We start from the raw sequence: 26,702 nt of genomic DNA on the forward strand, positions 1-26,702 counted from the left end.
GGGGTCCTTTTACTGAACTGTTCCAGTGCTGTTTTCCATACACTAGGACTGGTCTTAATGCCATATAGTATAATTTTTCCTTTGAGCAGGCCAAGATTCCTTTATCAAACTTAAAACCATCCCATCCCTGTACCTTCCCCAAGCTCTCATATTTCTGTTTTACATTTCACACTCCAACACCCTTCTGTAAAGAATATTTTCTAATGTTACTCCTTAGTCTACTCCATCTGGGCTTCCTGTCATGACCACTTATTCTACAAGAGGATTTCCCAAAACTTTCCTGGTGACTGCACACCCGTCACATTTGCAGGATGTCCGTAATAAATATGCAGGATGCACAACTGCAGTATTGGATATCCACTGTAGACAAGTTGGTTTCATGCATGTATTTTTGGATCTCTTGACCACCCGGTATCAGAGCAAGTTTGAGAAGCCCCACTCAAACTTCTCTTCTATGAACCTTTTCTTGTGGATTGGAGTGAGTCTGCTGTAAAGCTGGGATAGGCCCTGTTGAACCTTGCTGTTAGTCAGGGATTGGCAGCTGGTAAGGGAGGGTAAATTTCTGGTTGTGTGTTGTGGTGTACTGTCCTGATGTACAAATACTAGCTTTTCATAACGTAGCTATAGTCCTCTTCCTCTTACCTCAATGCTTTCTCCCTCTTTTTCCTTAGGGCTCTTCTAGTTGTTGTATAGGTCCTAGGAAAAACTAGGTATCACAACTTCCTAAGGCTACTTCTCCTGGTCTGACTTTTCCTTTTTTTTCACTTCCTCCCAATTCCTCTTCATCTTCCTTCCTTTCTCCTGTCCTCTATCCATTTTGCTTATCCTTCCTCCTCCTCTTCCATTTCTCTGTTTCTGTCTACAGGAGCTTCCCTTCCATCGTATCTGGACCCGAGACCAGCAGCATATGCACTGCACCCTCACCTTCCAACGCTTTAGTCTCAGCACCTCACAGCTGTCCTGTAAGATCTGGATCTGGCAGGTGGAAGGAGATGGACAGAGCTTTGACATCAACGTCAGTATTACTAAGGTAAGGAAGATTCATGCCAAAGGAGAAAGAGAGCGGTCTTACTGCCTTGCCCTCCTCTTCTGTGTCATTCCTCATTGATTGCCTCCTGCTTTGCAGTCAAAGGCAGGGAAAAATCAGACTAGGGGTCTATACTGACTAATGCACAACATACATTACATACATGTTATAAATACAATATACTTCAACTTTCTTTTATATACACATTTCCTTGAGAATTCAAGGAGGAACAGAATTACATATGATAAAGTAAGACTCCAATGCACAGTTCTGTGATGATACTAATGATCACTATTAAAACAAATACAAACAAAATAACATCACTAAAATACGGAATAAAAGACAGCAATTCCCAAAGTAGATGCTATGTACTGAGTGAAGAAAGAGGTCTTCTATGACCAAGCAATGCAATGAGAGAGCCAGAAACAGATGAAAATGTTCCCATCATTTTTGGTGCCACAGACACCAGCTAAGTTGTCTATACATGGAACATCTTATGAGCTCCAGAAGGAAGCTCTCGGCACGATGCAAGTACTACAGCGAGCGTTAGCAGTAAGTTTGAGAGACTGAGATCACGCTCTACATACCCAGGTTTTAGGAGTGATGTCCATTACTGTCAAGGTATGTATGAAACTAATCATAGAGAGGAGAAGCTACAAAAATAATGTCTCTGAGAGCAGGAAACGGACTACAGTACAGGCTATGAATAATAAAAATCTTTCTCTTCAAGCTGGTAAAAGGAGTCAAGTTTATTATTACTTGAGTCCAGTAATGCTTATTCAGCAGCCCACCTGCCATGGGGCAGTTGTTTGCTACTTACATAATCTGGACAACATATGACCATCTACACATGGGTGTCTCAGCGTTTACCACCAGCTGATTTTTACCATGAGCTAAAAACGCTAGCGTGGCTTTATAAAAGACCCTCAAAGTGAATCTTCTATTAAAAATACAGAGCTATATCTCTAAAAACAAAAAACATGTACTTAAAGGGTTAACAGCTTCAAAGGACCAGCTGTTAGCAGTCTCTTTAAGGCATAAAAACACAAAAAATGAGAGAAATTTCCATAAAACATTAACTTACCAGCATAGCCCAGCTCAATTCGGATGTGCATATAAAAAAACAACAGCAGCTATCTTAAAACTAAATGCAACACAGAGCTAAAAATGGGGCCAACCATAAACACCCTTATTTTTAGCATTTAGAAGTCTTCTCAGACCAGGAATGTGTCTGTCACAAAGTGAAAGGGAAACTGAGTAGGGAGGCTTTAAAGTTCCCACTGGTGGTGATGACTGGTAGGTAACCCCATTCAAGATCAGGCTGAGTAAATCTTTTAAAATTTGCCTTATTTTAACCTCAAACATGGCCAATTTTTTTTTCTTTAGGTTAGTATCAGTAGATCCATAATGTGCTATCATCACACTACAGGACAAAGGGAACAAACTCTGGAAAATGGGAGGAGAGGAAGGCAGTTCCCTTAGAGTGTAGGATACAAGGGGGCCTCTGGGGATGAGGGCCAGCTCCCTCCCTGTGTGAGATAGGGAGCTCTGGTCAAGAGCGGATGGGAGACCACTCTCTCCCACTGTAGAATAGGAGGGTCTGGTGGTGAGAGGAAGGTGTAAGATAGGGAGTGACGGTAGTGAATGGATGGGAGAGGGCTCCCTCCCACTGGGGGATAGGAGGGGTGAGAGGAAGTGAGACAGTTGTCTCCTAGTGTGAGAGAGCCTGCTGTTGGGATGAGAATATAGCCCCCTTCTAAGGCATAGCATTAAGAGAGGATACAGGTACTACCTAATAAGGTAGAAACAGATCTTCTTGGGGAGAACTCTAGCTATTGCCTTTTTCCTGTTTTATATTTGTGTTCAAGGATGGGTTTGCATATGATTGATGGTTTCTACAGCCACTCAGTCAGCTTTGATCTTTATGAATAGATTTCAGACCGGCTTCCCTGAGTAGAAGTGGATAACAGAGTTCCCCTCTTTGGGAAGATCAGTAGCGGCATTGCTTTGGATTTCTTCCACCTCTTTCTATCATTTTGCTTGGTGGGATTGTAAATGATTTCTGTATGAAAAAATAAAGTTAGTTTGAAGTTGACAGACTTCAGGAAAAGAGGGAAATGTGTCGTTGATCCTGGGGCTGCTTCAGTCCCTCTGGCACTATAACACACTCCTATTGGGGATCACTGCTGCAGACACTCTCTCAACCCAATGCTCAAAAACTCCAGAGCTGTACAAAACCACACCAGAAAATAAGGTTGCAACAGTACCGGAAAGGAGCTCCCCAATGCTCAATGCTAATGGCATGCAAATTTTATGCACACTGTTAGCACTGAGCACTGGAAAGTAAGGAGGGCGGAACATACTCGGCACATGTGCACAAGAGGAAGCCCTGCATGGCCAGGAGGAAGAGGCACCAGCTCTGAAATTTCACGTAGATAAAGTTGCTCCAACGCATTTGCTTCGGAGCATCTTGGCAGAGTGGTTTTATTATAATATTCCAGATGAGGACACCAAGCAGGCAGGCTGCCTCAATAGGCTTACAAATGAAAAAATTATGCCTGCCATTTATGTCCTTTGCTTCAGAAAAACAAGGTCCAGTTTGCTTGCAAAACTTTTATATATGTCCACCACAGTATTTTCTATGCATGAAGGCAGCTGATAGCTGGGCTGGTTGTGTAAGTTGCACACATCTTATTCCACATAGTCCTGCCTCTATTTAATTTATATGGAGTAAGAGCCAGGCAGCCAGGGAGGGAGGGCTGTGCTGTGCAGGGGCCTGCTGGAGATGGAAATGGGCCTTAAACCTCCCCTATGAGCCTGTGCAGAAACCTAATGCCAGATCGGAGCTGGCGTAGGTTCTACAGTGGTAAGAGTGTCCTTTCTTGCTGCACTGTTCATTGTGCATTGGAGGGAATAGACATTTCCCTAATCTGCATCCTTTTGACTACATTTGAATGTCATTTGCATTGTTCTTCAGCGCGTATGTTCTTTCCCTTGTTCCTTGCCTCTAAGCATGGTGCCCCTAGTGCCCACTTTTGCTTCTGAGCATCGGGGCCTCTGGTCACAATCACAAAGGGAGTTTCTACTGTGAACTGATAAAACTCTATATTCTAGGACTCTGACTGAACCATTATTTCTACCAATAGATTCTTTCCTCTTAAGTGGTTAAGATGTGGGGGGGTAGGGGTTGAGTGTTTTGTCTCTGATCTGTCCACATGTCCCCAAATTGAAATAGGAACCTGCTAGAATCAGTGCATTCTACTTTCTTTCACCATCACTCTGGAATTCAAACCACAATATCTGTCATAAGAAAAATCATATTCTGAGCTCTGCTCATCTTTAAAAACTCATATTTTTCAAGCCACATTTAATAATGGTTAAAGGGTTAGATTTTTTTTCTCATCTGTTGGAGTAGGGGAGTCACAATGCAAATGAATGATGTCTCCTGAATTCTTTAGAATGATTGTAAGGTTACTATTATTTTCATGAAGTTCTTTTCCTTTTATTCATTTTTTAGCTATTTGAAAACCACTTTGACTTGTTTTACAAATTAAATATCGAGATTTTAATAAATGATACAAATCATGTGCCCTGGAGCACTGGTTACATTCTGTTCTCTGGCAACTCATTCAGATAGTGCATGTGTAATGGGTAAAGTTTTATATTGGACTTGTTTCTATAGCCACCCGGGATGTACAAGAGCTGTGTCATGGAACATAAGAGACTGGCTTCATTAGCCACCCCAGCGTGACCCTGGGCTGAATCGGGGCAGCTAGAATGGCTCCATTCTCCTCCCTCCTCACAGAACTGCTTTTTTCTCTTCAAGAATAACCTGTTTAAATGGCTTTTTCTTTGTTTCATTTTCAGTTTAATTTTCATTTTATTGATTTCAAATTGTAAGGCACTTTCAGATGTTTGGCCTACTATACAAATTTAATGGTTTATTGATTAATTGATTTCCAGCCCTAATTTAAAATGATTCTGTATAGTTAATTAAAATTAACTAAGCCTTGTTGCTCTCCTTCACTAGCTGAGCTCTGGCTAGTTGAAGGTAATAAAAGACCTGGTCCTTGGACCTCAAAGTAACTCCTGCATCGTCTCCTCCCCTGAGTATGCTGGGAATCTCTCTACATCCTAACCCTCTGCCCTCATTCTCACTCGCCTAAGGCCACCAAAAATGTACTGCATCATTCCTGAAACTAAGGATTCCAAAGGGATTCATTACTAACACAGGATGATCCCATTTTATCAGAACCAGTATAAAGAATATAAAAAGCCAGGTCTGATGCTTGTTTCTGCTGTGAGACTGGATGTTCTGCAGCCCCTGTCCAAGGTGCTGAACTGTTTCTGCATCCATTTGACTATTGACTATTCTTATGGGCCTATGATCAGAAGCAAACGCCAGCGCTAGAGGCTGAGCCATACTACTGCCCGCATTTGCTCCCACCCCATGATCAGAGTCCAGAATGTGTGAAACAATGCACTCACAGGCTCTGACACAAGTAGCATGTAAATGCATGCTAAACAGGGCATTAACTATTCCTCCCCAATGCTCAACAGGTAACGTACCAAACATTGGTGCTACTCCTGTGGCAAACCCTACACCAGCTCAAAGCACACAAGGGGCCAGAGGTCCCCCCCAAACAAGTTTCACTGGTGGCCCGGTGGCCCTCTCCCTCCCCCTGACCCTCCTCAACACAAAAGCACAAGGGGAGGAGGTCCAGTGAACCTCTAGCCCCCTAACTCCCCCGACTCCAACAAATTGTCCCTGGTGGCCCAGGGGGCGACCCTACTCCCACCCACCCACCCCACCCACTTTGGTGTCCTAGTGCCCCCCAACCCCCCATACCTTAACAGGGGAGGAGTAGCATGCCTTCCTCCTGGGGCACCACCTTCAAAACAGTGGCCTGCCCTGCCATATAAGGTAAATGGTATTGAAGCCCTGCCCAGTGCATCGCAGGATGCCCCAGGTAGGTCACCACCATTTTGAAGACAGCACCCTAAGCATTTAATACATGTGGTGATCAATTATCCACTCACTCCACATCTGGACTAGCTTGCTACACATGCTGGAACTAAGACTAGTTTCTCATTATCTTATTCAATACATATAATTGTCTTTGAATTTAGGTACCCATCTATTTGCTCCGCTGATTTTGTCCTGCCTATATGTCTCAGCTGCACTTCCACTTCAGTTGCCTATTAAGATTTTTCATTGTATGATGGTGGCATGAGCATCATATTTATGTTATTCAAATGTTGTAATGTGTTTCCTATTAAGGTGTTTCATTTCTACTATTGCTGTCATTCCCCCTCATTCTGTAACTTGGTTCCTGCAATTAACAACAAATGCGTGTGTAGTTTATAGAATTACTAGCATCAGAAGTGCCAGAAAATGGCATTTTGACATGCATAATGCAAGGAGCTCTTCTATAAAGAATTGCTTATTGTGTAACTGTGAGGGGTGTTCATGCGGGCACAGCATAGGCAGGACACGGGCATGGGCACTCTTAGTTGTATGGCACACTTAGGTACACCTACATTTTGGCATGCCATTGAGGCTCAGCGCTAGTTTTCTACAACAGCTTCGGTGTTCATTATAAAAATGGCAGTATGTTATATGAACCTGCTTTGCATACTGTTATTTCTCATATTTTCTATTTAATATATGTATATTCTGATACTATATCATGTTCCTCCTGTTTCTTAAGATTGTTTGCCATGTCCCTGTTTCTCATTGATTGTGCTTATAATTTAATGATCATAATAATGATAAAAAAAAACATATGTTTTATGAACAAGCAGTATCTGCTGCACACTGCCTTTCTTAATAAAGCCCAATAAATAAATATACAGGGCTGCCTTCTCCCCCACAACATCACTGAACCTCAAGATTACATACTGTACACCATCTCCAACCACTGCTGCCAGTTCATAGTCCATGGGTTGGCTTTTTTTTTTATTTTTTTTTTTAGGATATGCATCATTTAGAGCTGATGGCCAATGATTCAGAGGACATAGCAGCTGCTTTGGTGGGTCCTAGTGCTTTCAGGATCCCCTTCCTCATCCGCCAGAAGATCATCAACAGTTTGGATGTGCCATGCTCCCAGGGGATGGACTGGCAAACACTGGCACAAAAGCTCCATTTTGAAAGGTAAGTGGCGAGGATAATATGAATGAGGGTGGGAGAGGGGTACACTGCTGCTCTGAAGCATATTATGGAGAGGATTCATCCCTTTCACCCCTTCCTTCCTGCTCATTCTGAGGAAGCTAGTTTTTCCACTCTACAGGGCTGTGTAAGAAAAATAGAAGCAGAAAAAAAATAATGTGTCCTCTATACATAATAATACCAACCTGGTCCCTTTTATTGATGAGATAAGGTTGCAACATTGGCCATGATGAAATATTGTGTGTAAAGAGGGCAACTGACCACTTTAGCTTATTGTTACAGTTTCATTTCTAAGCAGTATTTCTCTCACTTGGACAAGTAGGAGCAAGACTTATATGAAGATTGATCAGCTTAGATGAAAGGCATTTGAATAAAATTCTATTTGCATGGAACATTTAAAAGTAGGTAGATTTTGAGAAAGTCACTGCAGAACCTGCATCATTTGAGAAAGAAAGATGCTAAACTCCCACAGAAAACTGAGCAATCAAATCAGTGGGTTGTCAGATATGCTGGAAGTTATAGCAGTGCCAGAAAAGAATTACTCCCCAATCATGCCTGAACCATAGTAGCGTGATGGTGCTTTCATGTCTCAGTCTGAATGAGGTTTATAACCCAGGCTGCACTTCTCAGCACAAGGGAAGGCATGTATGAATCAGTTTACTGAAAGCAGTATTAAACAAGTTGGAAAGTGGATGCTAATAGCATGACACAGACTCCATTTTCCTATGTAACATATATATACATTTTGGGAGTGGGCATGGGTGGAATGCATGGCTAGGATGGTCTCTACAACTGTGTGGTTGGGACCCAGGAGTGCAGGTGGATTTGATTGCATGTGTGTGTGTTGTGTAAGTAGTGAGTGACTGGATGGATTGTGGATGAGTTGGTGGGTGAGATCTATGGTTGCAGTTCAGAATGGTGAGTGAGAGTGGGTGGAGGCAGAGGGTATCTGTACGGGTGTAGTGTGTTTTTGTGTGTGGGACTGGATGCAGGGAGAGAATTAGTCCCTTCTCTGCTCCTCACCTTGGTGTGGTGTGTGTGTGTACACTTTAGTGTGGCATTATGTCATGTGTTTATGTATGTATGCTGTGTGTGATGTGCACACTCTTTAGTGTAAGGGATGTACAATTCTGTTTGGGGGGGGTACACACATATGCATGCCAACTGCCTAATCTCTGTAATGATGGGGCAATGTTCGTTCGTTCTCTCTCTCTCTCCTGAAGGACCATCACAATGTTGGTTTTCAGGATATCCTCAATGAATATGCATGAGAAAGATTTGCACACCATGGAAGTAGTACACATGCAAATCTCTTGTGCATATTCATTAGGGCTGTCCTGAAAACCTAACCACTTGGTGGTCCTCAGCAACAGGGAGTCAATACAATACAGATGGGTAATTCCTGCCACAGCTCCTTCATCCACAGCCAGATGATGCCGGTTCAGGAATCATCTCTCTCCGGCATCAACCCCGGTTGTATAATAGAGCCCGCGTGTAGGAACTGAGACAGCTGAGGACAGTGAGGGCTGATTTGTGGTATTTTCAGCTCTTGGAATCCTTTGCATCTGTTTGAAAAGAAAGAAAGGAACTACAAATAGCAATAAGAGAGAAATCCGTCATTTATTATATTTGACCTCTTTTGTAAAGGCAGTATATATTAAGTAACACATAAACATTCACTGATTATTCTTGTCCTGCTGCAGCTCTAAAGTTGTTTGCTGCAACATGAAGAAATGGCTGTGGCAGGACAGAACAAGCTCTTCTGAGGCCTGGGAAAGTTAATCCAGGATTTTTTTTTTCCTGTGAATGCACTGCAGCCTCTTGTACCGAGCACTTTCTCTGCCACAGCCATACTGCATTCCCCCAGCACCTGAAGCTTTAATTTCAGAAGTCCTGTGTGCAAGACAGACAGATGCTCAAGGAATGGCTACAGCAAAATGTGCTATGGTGTCTTTGAGGTATATGCTTTCAACAAGATAATGTGCTGAATTAAGCTGCCCTCCCCCCCCCCCCCCCCAGCAAGAAATCCTTTCTTATATTCATGTGTTTTCTGGCACTGAGTTATTCTGAACAGTCCTAGACTGCCCACTGAGAGGAGAACACTTTCACCCAAGAATATCCATTTATTCAGGGGAGGTCAGACTGCCTGTGACCTCATTGGTATTGAGAGGGACATGTATCTGCTTATACTTTATCATCTTTATTCAAGAATCTGTCATCTACTCTGCCATTCAGCTCTCTGTGTGTTTTTCTTGGCAGCCATTTAAGTTTCTTTGCCTCAAAGCCCAGCCCAACGGCGGTCATCCTGAACCTCTGGGAGGCACAGCATTTCCCCAGTGGCAACCTAGCCCAGCTGGCAGCTGCAGTGGCTGAACTCAGCAAACAAGATGCGGATGTCTTCATGGTGTCAGAAGCAGAGTGTTGAAAGCAAAAAGAAACCACAAGGCTGCTGGAGCTCCAGACAGCGCAGCTTCGACAAGAACATGGCAGACATTGACAAGTTAATCTGCTTGTGACATGTGGGCAGTACAAGGCTTTTTTTCAGTTGGAGCTTCATGAGCAACAATGTGACTGAGCGCAAGGGACATGGCCTGCTCCCTACGTTTTGATGGTGGCAGAGGTGAGAGGAGAAACTGAAGTGTCTTGGGAAGCACAACAGACCTACAGACTTTGTATTGTAAAACAGGTATTGGGCAGATCCCTGCAGAGAGCCGGTGGATCTGCTGCACGTATTCTTTAAAGCTCCATCTGGACTGGGCACAGCCTCCATGAATATACTGAGAAGGTCTTTAGCAGGCTTTCAGTTTTTGATCTAGGATAGTGTTTCACAGCAGTGGTAATCATTGTTTTTGGAAGTGTGCCTCGGCTGACTGTCATCAGCAGAAAGAGGCTCCAGTATGTGTTTCATATAATCACTTGGCACTGGTTATATAGCAAGAGAGCAGATATGTGGGGGCTTCTCAGACTCCAGTTTGCAATATGTGAACAACAGTCACTTGGATTTTCAGCAGTCCAGAGCCATTTTGTTCAGTGCTTCAGTCTGATTTCTTCCCCCTGAGGCAGGCTCTACTAATCCATTATTTACATGTTTCTATTATTTAAACCATGGCGTTTTGAAAATGAATCCAATCAATGACTGCAGGATCCTGTTCTTCTGAGCAGACCAAGTCTAATCCAAACCTTTGGGTCTCTAAGAACTTTTTTTTTTTTTTTTTTTGAAACGTAGACCATAAAAGCCTGACATTTTATGCAAAAATTGTTCATTGTATCCCAGTTCAAATTGGTGAAACAAAAGTGGACCAGATGCCCTGAGCCAGTGGTCCCCGAGCTGTGGCTTATCAGAAGAGATTCTCTCCTCTGCTCCAGCTATAAACTTTATGCTGTGTCCATGTTATGTGGAAGTGTTTATTGTTTAAAAAGACACAAGCAAAAATCTAATTTAATGTAAATAATTTTTTTAATCTTTATGCAAGTGTATTGGAGTAATGACACTTGGCCTTATGTAAATAAAATCTTTACCAGGCAAAACAGGTATAGCAGTTTTAGGTAATGTTAATGTAAATAAATTATATATATATATATTGTTAAACTGTATCAAAGTGGTTCATTTGAAGTCAGGTGGAAAAATGGTGGTGGGGGAGGTGGCTTAACTTAGCAACACTCTCTTCCTGGGGTGTGTCCTTTCACTTTTCTAAACTCCTGCCCTCTGATGTAACTTCCTATTTCCGCAAGGGCGGGACACAGTGAAGGAAGGGCCGATGCGATGAAGCGATTTGCTGCTTGCTTTACAGCAGCGCACAGCAGACACGAGGCATTTCTCCGTTTTTTTAAAGGCTCGGTGCCGGATGGAAGATGAGGGTCATCTGCTCATCGATCATGGAGCTGGTAGGCAGGTGGGGACTGGGTTGTGCAGGAGGGCTCAGATGGGATGTTGGGGGGGTGGAGAAGGGAAGAGGAAATGCATGCCCACCCAACCTACCCACTGACCCACCCAAAAATTACATTCTGGCTATGCCACTGCCCCACGGCCCACCCATAGACCTGATCCAAAGACTGAGTCTCACACATACCAATCGAACCCAACGTGTGGCAGCCAGTGGGCATCATTTCTGCACAGATAAGGGGTAATTTAGAATTGCTATGTACTGTGACACTTTAACCAGTTATAAAGGGAAACTATCCACGTTGCTTCCCTTTGAAAATCAGCAGTGTGATCTTGTATAACTTCTACTACTACTATTTAGTGTTTCTATAGCGCTACAAAGCGTACGCAGCACTGCACAAACATAGAAGAAAGACAATCCCTGCTGAAAGAGCTTACAATCTAGTAGACAAAAAATAAAGCAAACAAATCAATGTGTAGAGGAAAGAGGAGAGGAGGGTAGGTGGAGGTGAGTGGATACAAGTGGTTACGAGTCAAAAGCAATGTTAAAGAGATGGGCTTTTAATCTAGATTTAAAGATGGTCAAGGATGGGGCAAGACGTAGGGGCTCAGGAAGTCTATTCCAGGCATAGGGCACAGCAAGACGGAGCGAAGTCTGGAGTTGGCAGTAGCGGAGAAGGGAACCGATAAGAAGGATTTATCCAGGGAACGGAGTGCACGGGAAGGGGTGTAGGGAAGGACGAGTGTGGAGAGATACTGGCGAGCAGCAGAATGAGTACATTTATAGGTTAGTAGAAGTTTGAACAGGATGCGAAAACGGATAGGGAGCCAGTGAAGCGACTTGAGGAGAGGGGTAGTATGAGTAAAGCGACCCTGGCGGAAGACGAGACGGGCAGCAGAATTTTGAACTGACTGGAGAGGGGAGAGGTGACTAAGTGGGAGGCCAGCAAGAAGCAGATTGCAGTAGTCCAAAAGAGAGGTGACAAGGGTGTGGATGAAGGTTTTGGTAGAGTGCTCAGAAAGAAAGGGGTGGATTTTACGGATGTTGTAAAGAAAGAAATGACAGGTCTTGGCGATCTGCTGGATATGAGCAGAGAAGTGGAGAGAAGAGTCAAAAATAACCCCAAGGTTTCGAGCTGAGGAGACAGGGAGAATGAGAGAGCCATCAACAGAAATAGAAAATGGGGAGCGGGGAGGTGGGTTTGGGGGGGGGGGGGAAATGAGAAGCTCGTTTTTTTTTTTAACTTTATCTTTATTAAGCTTTTTAACATAATTTCACATTTATGAATGATAATACACAATTTGGAAATAAATTATATAGACAAGCAAATATTTTTTTAAGTTTCAAATAGTTATCGACCACAAGAATAAGAAATCAATCTAAGATGTAAGATTAATAATATAATCTAAAGGAAATAAACATACATTGTAAATTATAATAATGAAGCGTCACGTCCCGAGTGATTCACTCCAAGGCTGTTAAACAGTGTACATATGGGATTAAACCACTACATTAACCTCTTCCCTACTGATTAGAAATTCCTCTAGCTGTTTGGGGTCAAAAAATTGAAACTGTTTAGATTGAAACACTATTCTACATACACAAGGAAATTTCAACAGGAAGGTAGCTCCTATTGCCACAGTTCTTGTGCGTAAAGCCAAAAAGGCTTTACGCCTCTTCTGAGTCTCTCTTGATAAGTCTGGGTATATTCTTATTTTTGACCCCAAAAAAACTGAATCCAAATGTCTTAAAGAAAGTCTCAGTACTGCATCCCGATCCATCTCCAAGGCAAATGAGACTAATAATGTTGCTCTTTTCATTATAACGTCTAATGATGACTCCAAAAAGGTAGTCAGATTCATCACTGCACCACCTTGAGGAAAGTTTTCTGATTCCATTCTAGAATCAGTTGGCAAATAAAACGCTCTAGTTATTGGTGGTAGTGAATTTTCTGGCATACCCAATATTTCCACAAGATATTTTTTTTACCATTTGTACAGGGGTAATAAGAGGTGAACTAGGAAAATGTATTAGTCTCAAATTAAGTCTCTTAGACTGATTTTCCAGATATTCCAGCCTTCGGGACGTAAAGTTCTTATCTTTAATCAATGTTTGACCCACAAGTTCCAGTTTTTGAGTTCTTTCATTAAGAGATTTTACTTCTATAGCTTGTTTTTCAGTCTTTTGCAATTGAATTAATGCAGTTTCTGATAAAGTCTTAATGATTGTAGCATTTTTTGTTACCACAGATTGTAGGGAGGAATGTGCAGTAAAGGTTAAGTCCCTTAGTGACTCTAGCGTCACTACAGCTGGTTTTTCCATTTTCTCCAATGTTAGTTCAGGAAGAGGTGCTTTGGCAGCATTTTTCAGAATACTCACTGTCTCTGGAAGCAGTACAGGAGCTGATGTCGCTTCTGGAGCTCCCAAACTGTCGTCCCTCTGATCTCCCCTTGTCTCCAAAGGGCTCCCTCCCTGCAGACTCTGCTCTCCACTAGGGGTTAGACCTGCAGGGCTCCTCGGGAGACGCTGACTTCCTGGTTGTGGAGGAGCTGCACGTTCGATGGGGCTGAGAGAGGCCCCATCTACACTGTCGGCCGACGCAAAAGCCCCAGCCTCAGCTACGGGTGAAGAAATCTGCCCGGGACCCAGTGCGACTGCAAAATCTTCCATCTTAGCCTGCCGAAGTTTACTTGTCCCGTCAGGGAGAGAGGGAATCTCTCTGACTTTGCCTCTCCTTTTCCCCATTCCGGGGTTCAGGTAAGGAGCAACTTGCTGGCGTTTGCAAAGAAGAGTGAGACGCGTCTGGGAACACTTCTCATACCGTCGCCATCTTGGATCGAGAAGCTCGGTTTTGGTCATATTTAATTTCAGGTGGCATTGAGACATCCAGACAGCAATGTCAGACAAGCACGCTGAAACTTTGGTTTGGATGCAAGGTGAGATATCAGGGGTAGAAAGGTAGATTTGGGAGTCATCAGCATAGAGATGGTAGGAAAAGCCATGGGATGAGATTAATGAACCAAGGGAAGAAGTGTAGATAGAAAAGAGGAGGGGACCAAGAACAGAACCCTGAGGTATGCCGACAGGCAGAGGGATAGAAGTAGAAGAGGATCCACCAGAGTGAACACTAAAGGTGCAGAGGGAGAGGTAGGAAGAGAACCAGGAAAGGACAGAGCCCTGGAATCCAAGTGAGGACAGGGTATCGAGAAGTATGCTGTGATCGACAGCGTCAAAAGCAGTGGAAAGATCAAGAAGAATGAGGATGGAATATTGACCTCTGGATTTAGCCAGTAATAGGTCATTGGAGACTTTAGTAAGTGCAGTTTTGGTTGAGTGGAGAGGGCGAAAACCAGATTGTAGTGGGTCAAGAATAGCATGTGAGGAGAGAAAATCAAGGCAGCGGCGGTGAACAGCACGCTCAAGTAATTTGGAGAGAAAGGGAAGGAGGGAGATGGGTCGGTTATTAGAGGGACAAGTAGGGTCGAGTGAAGGCTTCTTAAGGAGAGGTGTGACCACCGCATGTTTAAAGGCAGCAGGGACAGTCGCAGTGGAAAGTGAGAGGTTGAGAATGTGACAGATAAAAGGAATAAGAGCAGGAGAGATGGCATTAAGAAGGTGGGTGGGAATGGGATCAGAGGAACAGGTGGTACATTTTGAGGAAGAAAGGAGAAGTGTAGTTTCCTCAATAGTAACTTCAGGAAAGGAGGAAAGGGAATGAGGGGAAGGAGAGAGAGGGGAACGGACTAGTGGAGAGAGAGGTTGCGAGGTACAGAATGCAAGGTTTATCTTTTGAACCTTGTTGTGAAAGAATTCAGCAAGGGTCTGAGGAGATAATGAAGGCGGAATTGCGGGAGGGGGCACCTTGAGGAGAGAGTTCAATGTGGTGAAGAGAAGTCGAGGGTTAGAGCCAAGAGAGTTAGTCAGTTGGATATAATAATCCTGTTTGGCGCGTAAAAGAGCAGATTGGAAGGAGGTCAGCATGAACTTAAAGTGTAAGAAATCAGCAAGGGCCCGAGATTTCCACCAGAGGTGTTCGGCGGAGCGGGTACAGGAACGTAGGTAGCCGATATTAGAAGTCAGCCAAGGTTGGGGTTTTGTACGCCTTATAGGGCGGGTCATCAAAGGTGCAAGAGTGTCTAAGGCAGATGATAGAATATTGTTGTAAGAAGAAACAGTCTCGTTGACAGACGTGGATGGTGCCACAGTCGAGAGGAGGTTTGAAACAAGGGAGGATAGAGGTGAAGGGTCAATACCATGAAGATTCCTAGATAAATTAGATAAGATAGGACGGGACTGGGAGGGAGGAGATTTAAGTGTGAAAGTTATAAGATGGTGATCAGAGAGGGGAAGATCAGAGGCAAGGAAACTAGAGGGTGAACAGTTGGAGGAGAAGATAAGATCAAGACAGTGACCATTGTGATGAGTGGGGGAGGTGGAGCATAGTTGGAGATTAAAGGAGGATGTTAAAGCGAGTAACTTGGAAATATAAGAGTTAGAAGGATCATTAGCAGGAATATTAAAGTCACCAAGGATGAGAGAGGGGGAGGAAGGATCATGGAAGAAGGCAAGTCAGGCATCAAAGTCACTGAGAAAGAATGAAAGGGACTTATCAGGGGGACGATAAATGACCCCTATTCGAAGAGGCAGAGGAGAGAAAAGGCGGATACAGTGGACTTCAAAGGAGGAAAAACAGTGAGATTGAGGTGAAAGAAGGGGTTGAAATCTGGAGGAGGGAGAGAGAAGTAATCCAACACCGCCCCCGCGGCCAGCAGGGCGAGGAGTATGTGAAAAAAGGTAACCGCCATGGCAGAGGGCTGTGACTGAAGCAGAGTCATCAGGGCAGAGCCAGGTTTCTGTTATGGCGAGCAGATGGAGGTGACATGAGATAAAGAGGTCATGAACATATGGGAGTTTGTTGTAGATAGAGCGGGCATTCCAAAGGGCGCAAGAGAAGGGCAGAGAAGAGGAGGGGAGTAGAGGAATAGTGATGAGGTTAGAGAGGTCACGGTGAGATCTGTAGAGTTGGGATAATAGTTGGTGAGGAGGGCCAGGATTGGGATTGATGTCACCGGCTGAGAGTAAGAGAAGGAGTAAAAGAGAGCAGAGGAGAGTAGGAGAGGTGTGGCCATGAAGGTGTCGAAGGCGAGAGGTATTTAGGTGGAATGGGGAAGGCAAAATGGAAGGAAGAAAGAGATGAAGATTAAAAGCTAAGAGGGAGGAAGAGGGTAGGAGAGAAGGTGAGGTGATGAAGTCAATGGATGGGCAGTGAGTTCCTGTAGTGGAGAGAAGTAGGGGGTGAGGGAAAAGATTAGAAAGGGACAGGGCAAGGAAGAGAATGTGTAAAGGGGCCATAGCGTGATTCAGAATTAGGTATAATTGGGTGAGGTCAGTAGTGACTGGGAGAAAATAGATGTAAAGAGAAAAATGCCCCGCATGCCTTTAGGCGCGCGGCACCAAGAGCGGAGGCCCTAAGTGGATAGGAGTGGACCTGGGAGTCGAGTCACCCCAGAGAAGGCTGTAAAGGATATGCAGATGAGCTGCAAGTCCTCCACAGCACCTGAAAGGCAGCCAGTGGTAGAGCTGGGCACCTCTCAGCTGAGGAAGGCTTACCAAGGGTTAGGCCGAAGCCAGCATTCCTCCCCCTGAGGGTCGCCTGATCCTAGCCAAAAAGCACCTGGAAACCCTGGCACTTGCAGTGAGGGCCCTGGGAAGATCGGGGTGGACCTGGGCTCCTATGGTCCCCTTGTCATTCTCTACTTCTCACTCTCCCTTTCCAACCAGTTCTCTCCACCCAGTGACTCTAGTCTAGGGAAGTAATGATCCCTACCCATTATAATGGGGGATCACACTTAAAAGAAACCACTAAATTATCACGTGCTTCTGCTATCACAGTCTACACAATACGGCAAAGGATAAAGCACAATTCCGGTACATAATAACTTCTCTCCTCCAAACCCTGGTCTCCTAACCCTCCTTATGCACTGCCCAGTCTAGACAGCCCTTGAGTTCTACCCATAATTTGCCTCTGCTATTGGTGTGGGCAGCTAAATAGGATGTATACAATTTGAAAAGAGAACACAGAGGTTTACTTTCTGGACCTCAAATCAGCCCTCTTGCACAGAGTACGTGGACTTCTAAAGTGTGCATCCTTTTAGCTGGGTTACAAAGAGGCCCTCACAGGAGACAGAGGGAAGTTTAAGTTAAGGAGAAATACAGCAACCCCTACAGAGTCTGCCCTACCACTAGGTGGACCAGGTGTCTGCCTAGAGTGGTGGAATTTGGAAGGGGGGAGCGGCAGTGGCACAGCAGGACAAGAGCACTTTAAAGCTGCTATGAACATGGCACAAAGCTTTTCAGCACAGACGCTGCTGCGTCCTTTTCCCACAGACAGTAAGTTTGTGTCAAAGGCAGAGGGACGTGGCAGGGTTTGAGCATGGGCCACTGTTCAAGGATTCACTCAGTGCTGCATTTACTCTGACTGCAGTCGCAGCCCAAGCAGCAGGGCCAGTTGGGGGGCAGAGGGGAGTGAAATGAGGGGAGATGCTGAACTATTGGAAGAAGGTAAGTAACAGAAGGGAAGATGAAAGGCTAGACACAGTGGAGGAGAAAGGGGAAAGCTGGACACCTTGAGAGGGTCTGAATGCCAGAATGTGATGGGGTACAGAAGGGAAAGTGAGATTCTGGACGTGAGAGGGGGGTAGGGTCTTGAGCTACCATGAGGGGGGGGGAGGGGAAGGTGCATGGATGAAGGTTCATCTCAGGTCCCCTTGCACAAAACCTGTATTTGTGCATTCAATTTTCAAATCTACACATACTCTCTCTCCTTCAACCTACCAAGTGCCCATAGCATAAGGGTAAACTTCATGCACGTTGTCTTCTGAATTCTATAAAATCACTAAAAATTGTGTATGCAAATTTGGGCATGTGCAATTTAATTGAATGAGCCAATTAGTTCTGCTAATTGAGATTAAGAAGCAATTATTGGTGCTAACTGGATTTAATTAAAATTTTCAAGCATAAATTTTAGACATCGGTCCAGAAAGGGGGCCGGGTCACGAGAGGGTCAGGGGCGGATCAGAGGTGTTCCTTTATTTTATGTACGTTATAGAATAAACGAAGGTTTCATTACTGTAAATAGTCACACTTAAATGTAATTGTGGTTCCCGGCACTATGCGCTGTTTTATAAACGCTACCTAACTTTAAGCACAGTTTATACCATAGTGCTATTTTTGTTTGCTGATTTTTTTTTTAGGCACATTTGTAGAATTTAGTCCTTCATGTAAGCTTTGCAACTCAGCAAACCAAACTGATTTTCCACTCCTGTCATGCCACTGTCTCTCTCATGACCCCACCACCCCAAAAACCTCCCAGCTATGTCCTGACCTTTCACCATTTTCTGTCCTACCCCACTTGCTGTTAGAAATTTACTGAAACTCCTTTCAGTTTACAATCATGCATGTTCACATGCTGGATGTAAACTCATGGAGCCTCTGGATGTAGACGATTTATAGATTATTAAAATTTACTATATCACTAGGTCTATACAGATCACAACAGTTTACAATTCAGATAAAAACAGTAAAATATTACAAAACATAATTCCAATAATATTACTCACAAACTCAAGCAAATAGTCAATATATAAAAATAAAAACAAACAAATATAAAGCTTTTTCAAGTTCTGTAAAGAAAGACATCTTCACTTCCACTGCTAAGAGTCCTGCTTTCAGGGTTTCAGCACAGAGACGCGACAGGTCACAGCAGTTACCAGAGCAGCTCCCTTCCCAGAGCCATCTTCCGATTGCAGGAACGTGACGGAACAGCTGGGGGCGAGAACTTGCACAGTCTCCTGAACAATGCCAGCAAAACTGAAGGAGAAAGAGCAGAGCGATAACAGAGAATTCGTTATATGCCAACATTTATAACATCCCAGCTCCTAGCAGTATTTATTTTAGCGAATACTGAATTACAATTATAAGCATACCATTGGATCAGTCACATACGCATGCTTTAACCACTAGGCTAATTTCTTTTGAGCCTGGCATAAATAAGGGTGAGTATGTAATTGCCATTAATCGACTGTAGAATATTTTTACTTTTTCATTTGCAATTGCTTCTTCTTCACACATATAACATAAAACAATAGCTTAACAGTAAGATAAAGGAAGTCATTAGAGCCAAAAAAACAATCCTTCAGAAAGTGGAGAAGAGAACCAACTGAAAGTAACAGGATAGATCATAAGGAATGCCAAGCCAAATGCAAAGCGGAGATAAGGAGGGCAAAAAAGGACTTTGAGAAGAAATTAGCGTTGGAAGCAAAAATACATAGTAAAAATTTTTTTAGATACATTAAAAGCAGGAAACCGGCCAAAGAGTCGGTTGGGCCGCTGGACGAAAATGGTGTTAAAGGGGCGATCAGGGAGGACAAAGCCATAGCGGAGAAATTAAATGAATTCTTTGCTTCGGTCTTCACCGAGGAGGATTTGGGGGGGGGACACCGGTGCCGGAAAGAATATTTGAAGCGGGGGAGTCGGAGAAACTAAACGAATTCTCTGTAACCTTGGAGGATGTAATGGATCAGTTCAGCAAGCTGAAGAGTAGTAAATCACCGGGACCTGATGGTATTCATCCCAGAGTATTAATAGAACTAAAAAATGAACTTGCGGAGCTACTGTTAGAAATATGCAATCTGTCCCTAAAATCGAGTGTAGTACCGGAAGACTGGAGGGTAGCCAATGTTACTCCGATTTTTAAGAAGGGTTCCAGAGGAGATCCGGGAAATTATAGACCGGTGAGTCTGACGTCGGTGCCGGGCAAGATGGTGGAGGCTATTATTAAGAATAAAATTGCAGAGCATATACAAAAACATGGACTGATGAGACAAAGTCAGCACGGATTTAGTGAAGGGAAGTCTTGCCTCACCAATCTAATGCATTTTTTTTGAGGGGGTAAGCAAACATGTGGACAATGGGGAGCCGGTTGATATTGTATATCTGGATTTTCAGAAGGCGTTTGACAAAGTGCCGCACGAAAGACTCCTGAAGAAATTGCAGAGTCATGGAATCGGTGGTAGGGTATTATTATGGATTAAGAACTGGTTGAAAGATAGGAAGCAGAGAGTAGGATTGCGTGGCCAGTATTCTCAGTGGAGGAGGGTAGTTAGTGGGGTCCCGCAGGGGTCTGTGCTGGGTCCGTTGCTTTTTAATGTATTTATAAATGACCTAGAGATGGGAATAACTAGTGAGGTAATTAAATTCGCCGATGACACAAAATTATTCAGGGTCATCAAGTCGCAGGAGGAATGTGAACGATTACAGGAGGACCTTGCGAGACTGGGAGATTGGGCGTGCAAGTGACAGATGAAGTTCAATGTTGACAAGTGCAAAGTGATGCATGTGGGTAAGAGGAACCCGAATTATAGCTACGTCTTGCAAGGTTCCGCGTTAGGAGTTACGGATCAAGAAAGGGATCTGGGTGTCGTCGTCGATGATACGCTGAAACCTTCTGCTCAGTGTGCTGCTGCGGCTAGGAAAGCGAATAGAATGTTGGGTGTTATTAGGAAGGGTATGGAGTCCAGGTGTGCGGATGTTATAATGCCGTTGTATCGCTCCATGGTGCGACCGCACCTGGAGTATTGTGTTCAGTACTGGTCTCCGTATCTCAAAAAAGATATAGTAGAATTGGAAAAGGTACAGCGAAGGGCGACGAAAATGATAGTGGGGATGGGACGACTTTCCTATGAAGAGAGGCTGAGAAGGCTAGGGCTTTTTAGCTTGGAGAAGAGACGGCTGAGGGGAGATATGATAGAAGTGTATAAAATAATGAGTGGAATGGATCGGGTGGATGTGAAGCGACTGTTCACGCTTTCCAAAAATACTAGGACTAGAGGGCATGAGTTGAAGCTACAGTGTGGTAAATTTAAAACGAATCGGAGAAAATTTTTCTTCACCCAACGTGTAATTAGACTCTGGAATTCGTTGCCGGAGAACGTGGTACGGGCGGTTAGCTTGACGGAGTTTAAAAAGGGGTTAGATAGATTCCTAAAGGACAAGTCCATAGACCGCTATTAAATGGACTTGGAAAAATTCCGCATTTTTAGGTATAACTTGTCTGGAATGTTTTTACGTTTGGGGAGCGTGCCAGGTGCCCTTGACCTGGATTGGCCACTGTCGGTGACAGGATGCTGGGCTAGATGGACCTTTGGTCTTTCCCAGTATGGCACTACTTATGTACTTATGTACTTATGTACTTAACTGAGCTTCTTTAATGTTAGGCTTCACTATAAAGTGCTTGCAAAGTCATTAGGGAGACACATCGCAACCAACATGAATCCATGTTTTGCCACTGGCTGTCTCAAGGGCAGTCTCCATATAGGTCCTTATTAAAGCCCACAATGAATAAGGACTTATATGGAGACTGTGTTTCACCACTGGCTGTCTCAAGGTCAAATTCATGTCGGTTGTGATGTGTCTCCCAAATGACTTTGCAAGCACTTTTAATGAAGTCTAACGTTGAAGTGAAGATAAAACGATTGCTTAGCTTCTGCTTACGTTATATGTGGGAAGAAAAAGCAATTGAAAATGAAAAAGTAAAAAACTTCTACAGTGGATTGATGATGATTACATGTTCACCCTTATTTATGCCAGGCTCAAAAGAAATTAGCCTAGTGGTTGAAGCATGCGTATGTGACTGATCCAATGATATGCTTATAATTGTAATTCAGTAGTTGCTGTAATGAGAAAAATTGAAAGGAGCTGGGCTTGATAGCGTTGTGGATTAGTTTGCCTCCTCCTTTATAACTTTTGGTGCTTGTTTGATTAATATTTATAAGATAACACTTTGGGTGAATCTCTTTATAAAGGCGGTTAATAAATCCCAATAAATGAATAAATATAGCCAGCAATACCTCACAGTTCAATGCGGGTTACATACAAAGAAGCTTGACAAACCAAGAAATACAGTAATAATCATAATAATTTACTATATAATACATTAATCTTCCTCCATAATTCTGAAATTCAAAATTGTAAATAACATGGGCAGGCAGCACGCACTCTCGCCCCCCTCCCTCATCATTATCCCGTCGCCCCACAGACGATGCATGAGATAGGTTTTATCTTTGGGAAAATTTGGCCACAGCTTTATTGCAAACACATTAACAACAACACCTCTAGGAAGCACCCGAGCCTTAGGTATGATGCTGTAGATGCTCCGGCCCTCCGCCATGCTCTCCAGCTAGAGGGCCCATGTCTCCATTCAGCATTGCGGCCAGCCATGTCTCCGCCTCCAGCGTGGCCGCACCTTCATCGGATTTTGGCACGTTGCTCCAGACCAGTGTTCCACCTGCCATGTAAACCAGCGAGGTGAATAGTCTGCCAGCGGTGAGTGCCCCAGTCTCTTGCTAGAAGGTCCGATCTTCCTTCTGTCCGTTGTTCATGCACCTCCCAGTATTCCCAGGCTCGGGTGCCTCCGATGCTGTGACAGCATTCATAATTGGCAAAGCCATGCATAACGGGTAGCAGAGGTAAGTATATTAAGGCATATCATTGACAAATCATCTTCACAATAGACACTCAAACTTAACATGGTAAACTTGTTAACAATCCATATCCTATTGCTATAACATAACAAACTAACCGTTCCCACCCCGCATTGTTTAGTACCACCTAACTGGTCGGGACAGTCATAATGGGTAACATGGGTACATGTATTAATGCATATAAGCGACAAATCATATTCACAATAAAACCCAAACCTAACATGGTACAACTCGCTAACAATCCGTACCCTATTGGTATAACATAACACACTACTATTCCCACCTCACATTGCTTATTCTAACATAACAGTAAAATTCTCCTATTGGCCCCCCTCTGCCCGTCTTGACTACAAAACATGCTTGGGGAGGGTGTGGAGGGAAACTCATGTACCGCCCGCTTCAAAAAGACCGCTCAGACCCGCTCGGCAGCCTTTTCTCCTGTGTCTGCAGCCCACCCGCTGTGACCCCGCCCCCTTCCGGCCCCTCCGCCAATGACGCAGCGGGTCACCCGCTACGTCACCTGGGATGGCAGGGAAGCCGGAAGCAGGGGGCAATTCGGACCAGGGAGCGAGCATGCGGCAGCCGCCATGTTATGTCCGGCTGCTCTGCATTCGCTTCGCTTGCCTCTTTTAACATGGGCAGGCAGCACGCACTCTTGCCCCCCTCCCTCATCATTATCCCGTCGCCCCACAGACGATGCATGAGATAGGTTTTATCTTTGGGAAAATTTGGCCACAGCTTTATTGCAAACACATTAACAACAACACCTCTAGGAAGCACCCGAGCCTTAGGTATGATGCTGTAGATGCTCCGGCCCTCCGCCATGCTCTCCAGCTAGAGGGCCCATGTCTCCATTCAGCATTGCGGCCAGCCATGTCTCCGCCTCCAGCGTGGCCGCACCTTCATCGGATTTTGGCACGTTGCTCCAGACCAGTGTTCCACCTGCCATGTAAACCAGCGAGGTGAATAGTCTGCCAGCGGTGAGTGCCCCAGTCTCTTGCTAGAAGGTCCGATCTTCCTTCTGTCCGTTGTTCATGCACCTCCCAATATTCCCAGGCTCGGGTGCCTCCGCCACAACACGGGGGCCTGGCAACATGGCCTCCAGGTCCCCCCTTTTACCCTTTAATAATACCTCTCTAGTGCCTCCTGAAAGTCATTGATCAGAAGGTAATCGGCAGCCTCTGAGAGATGCACTCCATCCGGTAAGAAGTACCCGGGGATGAGGGGTGAAGCCCAATGATGCCATATCTTTGCACCGCCGAGTTGCTCCACCCACATGCCAACCTGGCGATTGACTTTGGTGACACCTCTGGCCCATAGCCTGGAAGCACACCCACTCCAACGTGGGATGATGTCCGACCAGAGGATGAGGGTCCCGTACATTGCAATAGAGATTTCGTGTAGATCTCGCTTAATTGTGGCAATCAAGCGGCGGCATGGGGTGTGCCCAATGTCGTTGCCCCCCAGGTGAATGAGCAAGGTGTCTGGTGGTGGAGCATTATTTAGCAAACGGAGGACAGAGGGGAGAAGCTGCTGCCATCGCATGCCGGGAATTCCTATCCATGTCAGTGTAACCCCTTTCTTATCCAGCCCCAGGTGCCGGCCTGGCTTCCCATCATTCATGCGCTTGGCAGCGTTGGCGATATAGGAGTGTCCGATGATCCACACCACCCCTTGGTGCGGATGGAGACCTGCAAGAGGAAGGAGAATGGTTAACTGGGCTGTGCATGTCGTGGGGGAGGAGGTGGTCTGATATAGGTGCGGAATGCTGCTGACTTCCAGCGGCCCAGCTGCTTGATTGTCTGTGCGGAGAGACCATACTGGAAGGCCGCAGGTGCCGCCCCTATCCGGAACGAGTGCGTCCCGTAATTGTCGGGGTCCTGTCCTGCTTCAAGGAGAGCTTGCCGGAAGACGGCCGTGAACTGGAATCTTGTGAGGGGGCTGGCGTCCTGATGCATCAAGAGGGGTGTGCCTGCTGATGGTCTGGTCGATAGGTAAGCAACAAGATTGGCTAGTGGGCAGGTCGGCAGATCCGGGACACCATTGAGTGTGATGGTGTGTCCCCTTCCCATCTGGTCCGTTTTGGACCTGGCGACCCGCAGGGAGACCGAACCTTGTGCAATGGAAACATCAGCCATCTGCAGGCCACCAGTCGGCGTAGCCTTGGATTGTACCGTCAACTCGCTTAGACGCAGTGCAGCGAAGAACGCTAGAGAGAAGGCCGCCCTGAATAACGCAGTCTCATATGCATTCTTGCACACCCGTTCCAGCGCCAACCACAGGTGATGCAGTAGTTCGCACGTGACAGGCCTTCTGGTGTCTGGACGCCTCGGAGCAAACCGAGCCCATCCCTTCAAGAGCATCCGGATCAGGAAGCTGGCCCGAGGGTTGCCCCAACCGCGCAGCTTGGAGTAGAAGGCGAAGCCGGTGATGTTCGAGGCGACCAGGGCCATGCCTAGGGTCTCTGGCGGCCCCCTGCAGACTATCAGTTGGCGCCCCTACCCCCCGTGAAAATGATCACGCCCCCCCCCCCCCCGGTGAAAATGATCGCTCACCACTTGCCGCACTGACAGGAATTGTCAGCAATATTCTTAGAAACAAATTGCTATACATTGCAAAATAAGATAGCAGATGTAAATTCTCAAAGTGGACATATTCCAAACGCTATTTAGACAAAAATTAAGCTGAACCCCCAAGATGCCAGACTCTGCATACAATGCAACACCACAGAAACAGAAAATGTCCCCTAGTACTGTGCAAAATATAAAGACTGCAGATGTAAATTTGAAAAAAAACTAACAAGAACCAATCACCACTTTACAAATTAACAAATAGAAATAAAACAAATATAGAAAATAAAATAATACCATTTTATTGGACTAATACATTTAGCTTTCAGAGGCCAAAACATCCTTCCTCAGGTTAATACAGTATAGTGCTGTTACAGTATCCTATCCTGACTGAGGAAGGGGGTTTTGTTCTCCGAAAGTTAGTCAAAATGTATTAAAATTAGTCCAATAAAAAGATTACCTATTATAAACATTTATTAACACAGCTACAATACTACTGTATCCTAAAGCAAAAAAATAAAAGTAAATATTTTATTTACAGTTTGTTGTCTCTGGTTTCTGCTTTCCTCATCTTCTTTTCACTGTCTTCCTTCCTTCCATCCAGCATCTGTCTTTGTTCTCTCTCTGCCATCTAGTGTCTGCCCTCTCTGCTGTCCCCTTCATCCAATGTCTGCCCTCTCTCCCTGCTCCTTCCATCTACATCTGCCCTCTATCTCTGCCCCTTCCATCCATCATCTGCCCCTGTCTGCCCTCTCTCTCTCCCCCTTCCATTCACTGTCTGCCCTTTCTATCGCTTCCATCCACTGTCTGCCCTTTCTCTCTGTCCGCTCAATCCACCATTTGCCCTCCCTCTCCCATCCATCAAGGTCCCTCTCACTCCCCCTTCCATCTAGGATCTGTCCCCTCTCTCTGCCCCTTTTTTTCAGCCCCCAGTTCCAGCCCCACTATCCCACCAGTCCCCAGTTTCAGCCCTAGCCCTTTTCTCCCACCAGTCTTGAGCTTCGGCCCCCAGCCACTTCTCCCTGTCCCTTTTTCAGCCCCCAGTTTCAAACGCAGCCCTTTTCTCTCACTAGTCCCGAGCTTCAGCCCCAGTCACTTCTCCCTGTCTTCTTTTCAGCCCCCAGTCCCCACAGTTTCAGCTCTTGTCCCTTTTCAGCCCCCAGTCCCAGTACTAGCCCCCTTATCCCACATACCCTCCTTTTCAGCCCCCAGTTCCAGCTCCCTTCATCCACATGCCTTGCATTAGGGCCTCCCCTTTCAGCCCCAGACCCCATCTGGGCTCCCCTCCCCATCCCCTTCTGCCATCTGGGCTCCCCACCCCATCCCCTTCTGCCATCTGGGCACCCCACCCCATCCCCTTCTGCCATCTGGGCTCCCCTCCCCATCCCCTTCTGCCATCTGGGCACCCCACCCCATCCCCTTCTGCCATCTGGGCTCCCCTCCCCATCCCCTTCTGTCATCTGGGCACCCCACCCCATCCCCTTCTGTCATCTGGGCTCCCCTCCTGTCATC

The 26,702-nt window shown here is 45.2% G+C and overlaps 2 protein-coding genes across 3 annotated transcripts in view; one reads left to right on the forward strand and one right to left on the reverse strand.

Annotated features, from left to right (window-relative positions):
* The window catches only part of UNC5A (unc-5 netrin receptor A), a 110,978-nt gene extending 99,544 nt beyond the window's left edge, over nt 1-11,434 (forward strand). The window contains 3 exon segments of the mRNA XM_030213436.1: nt 866-1,030; nt 7,003-7,181; nt 9,456-11,434. Coding sequence (XP_030069296.1) covers nt 866-1,030; nt 7,003-7,181; nt 9,456-9,621 — 510 coding nt within the window. The 3' untranslated portion in view covers nt 9,622-11,434.
* A 6,590-nt stretch (nt 11,435-18,024) lies between these two features.
* The window catches only part of HK3 (hexokinase 3), a 45,589-nt gene continuing 36,911 nt past the window's right edge, over nt 18,025-26,702 (reverse strand). For both annotated transcript variants that reach the window (XM_030212121.1, XM_030212122.1), the window contains one exon: nt 18,025-18,949. In XM_030212121.1, the coding sequence (XP_030067981.1) occupies nt 18,808-18,949 (142 nt within the window). In that variant the 3' untranslated portion in view covers nt 18,025-18,807. The remainder of the gene's footprint in view (nt 18,950-26,702) is intronic.

Source organism: Microcaecilia unicolor, chromosome 8 (assembly GCF_901765095.1).
Source record: "Microcaecilia unicolor chromosome 8, aMicUni1.1, whole genome shotgun sequence".
Taxonomy (NCBI): Eukaryota; Metazoa; Chordata; class Amphibia; order Gymnophiona; family Siphonopidae; genus Microcaecilia; species Microcaecilia unicolor.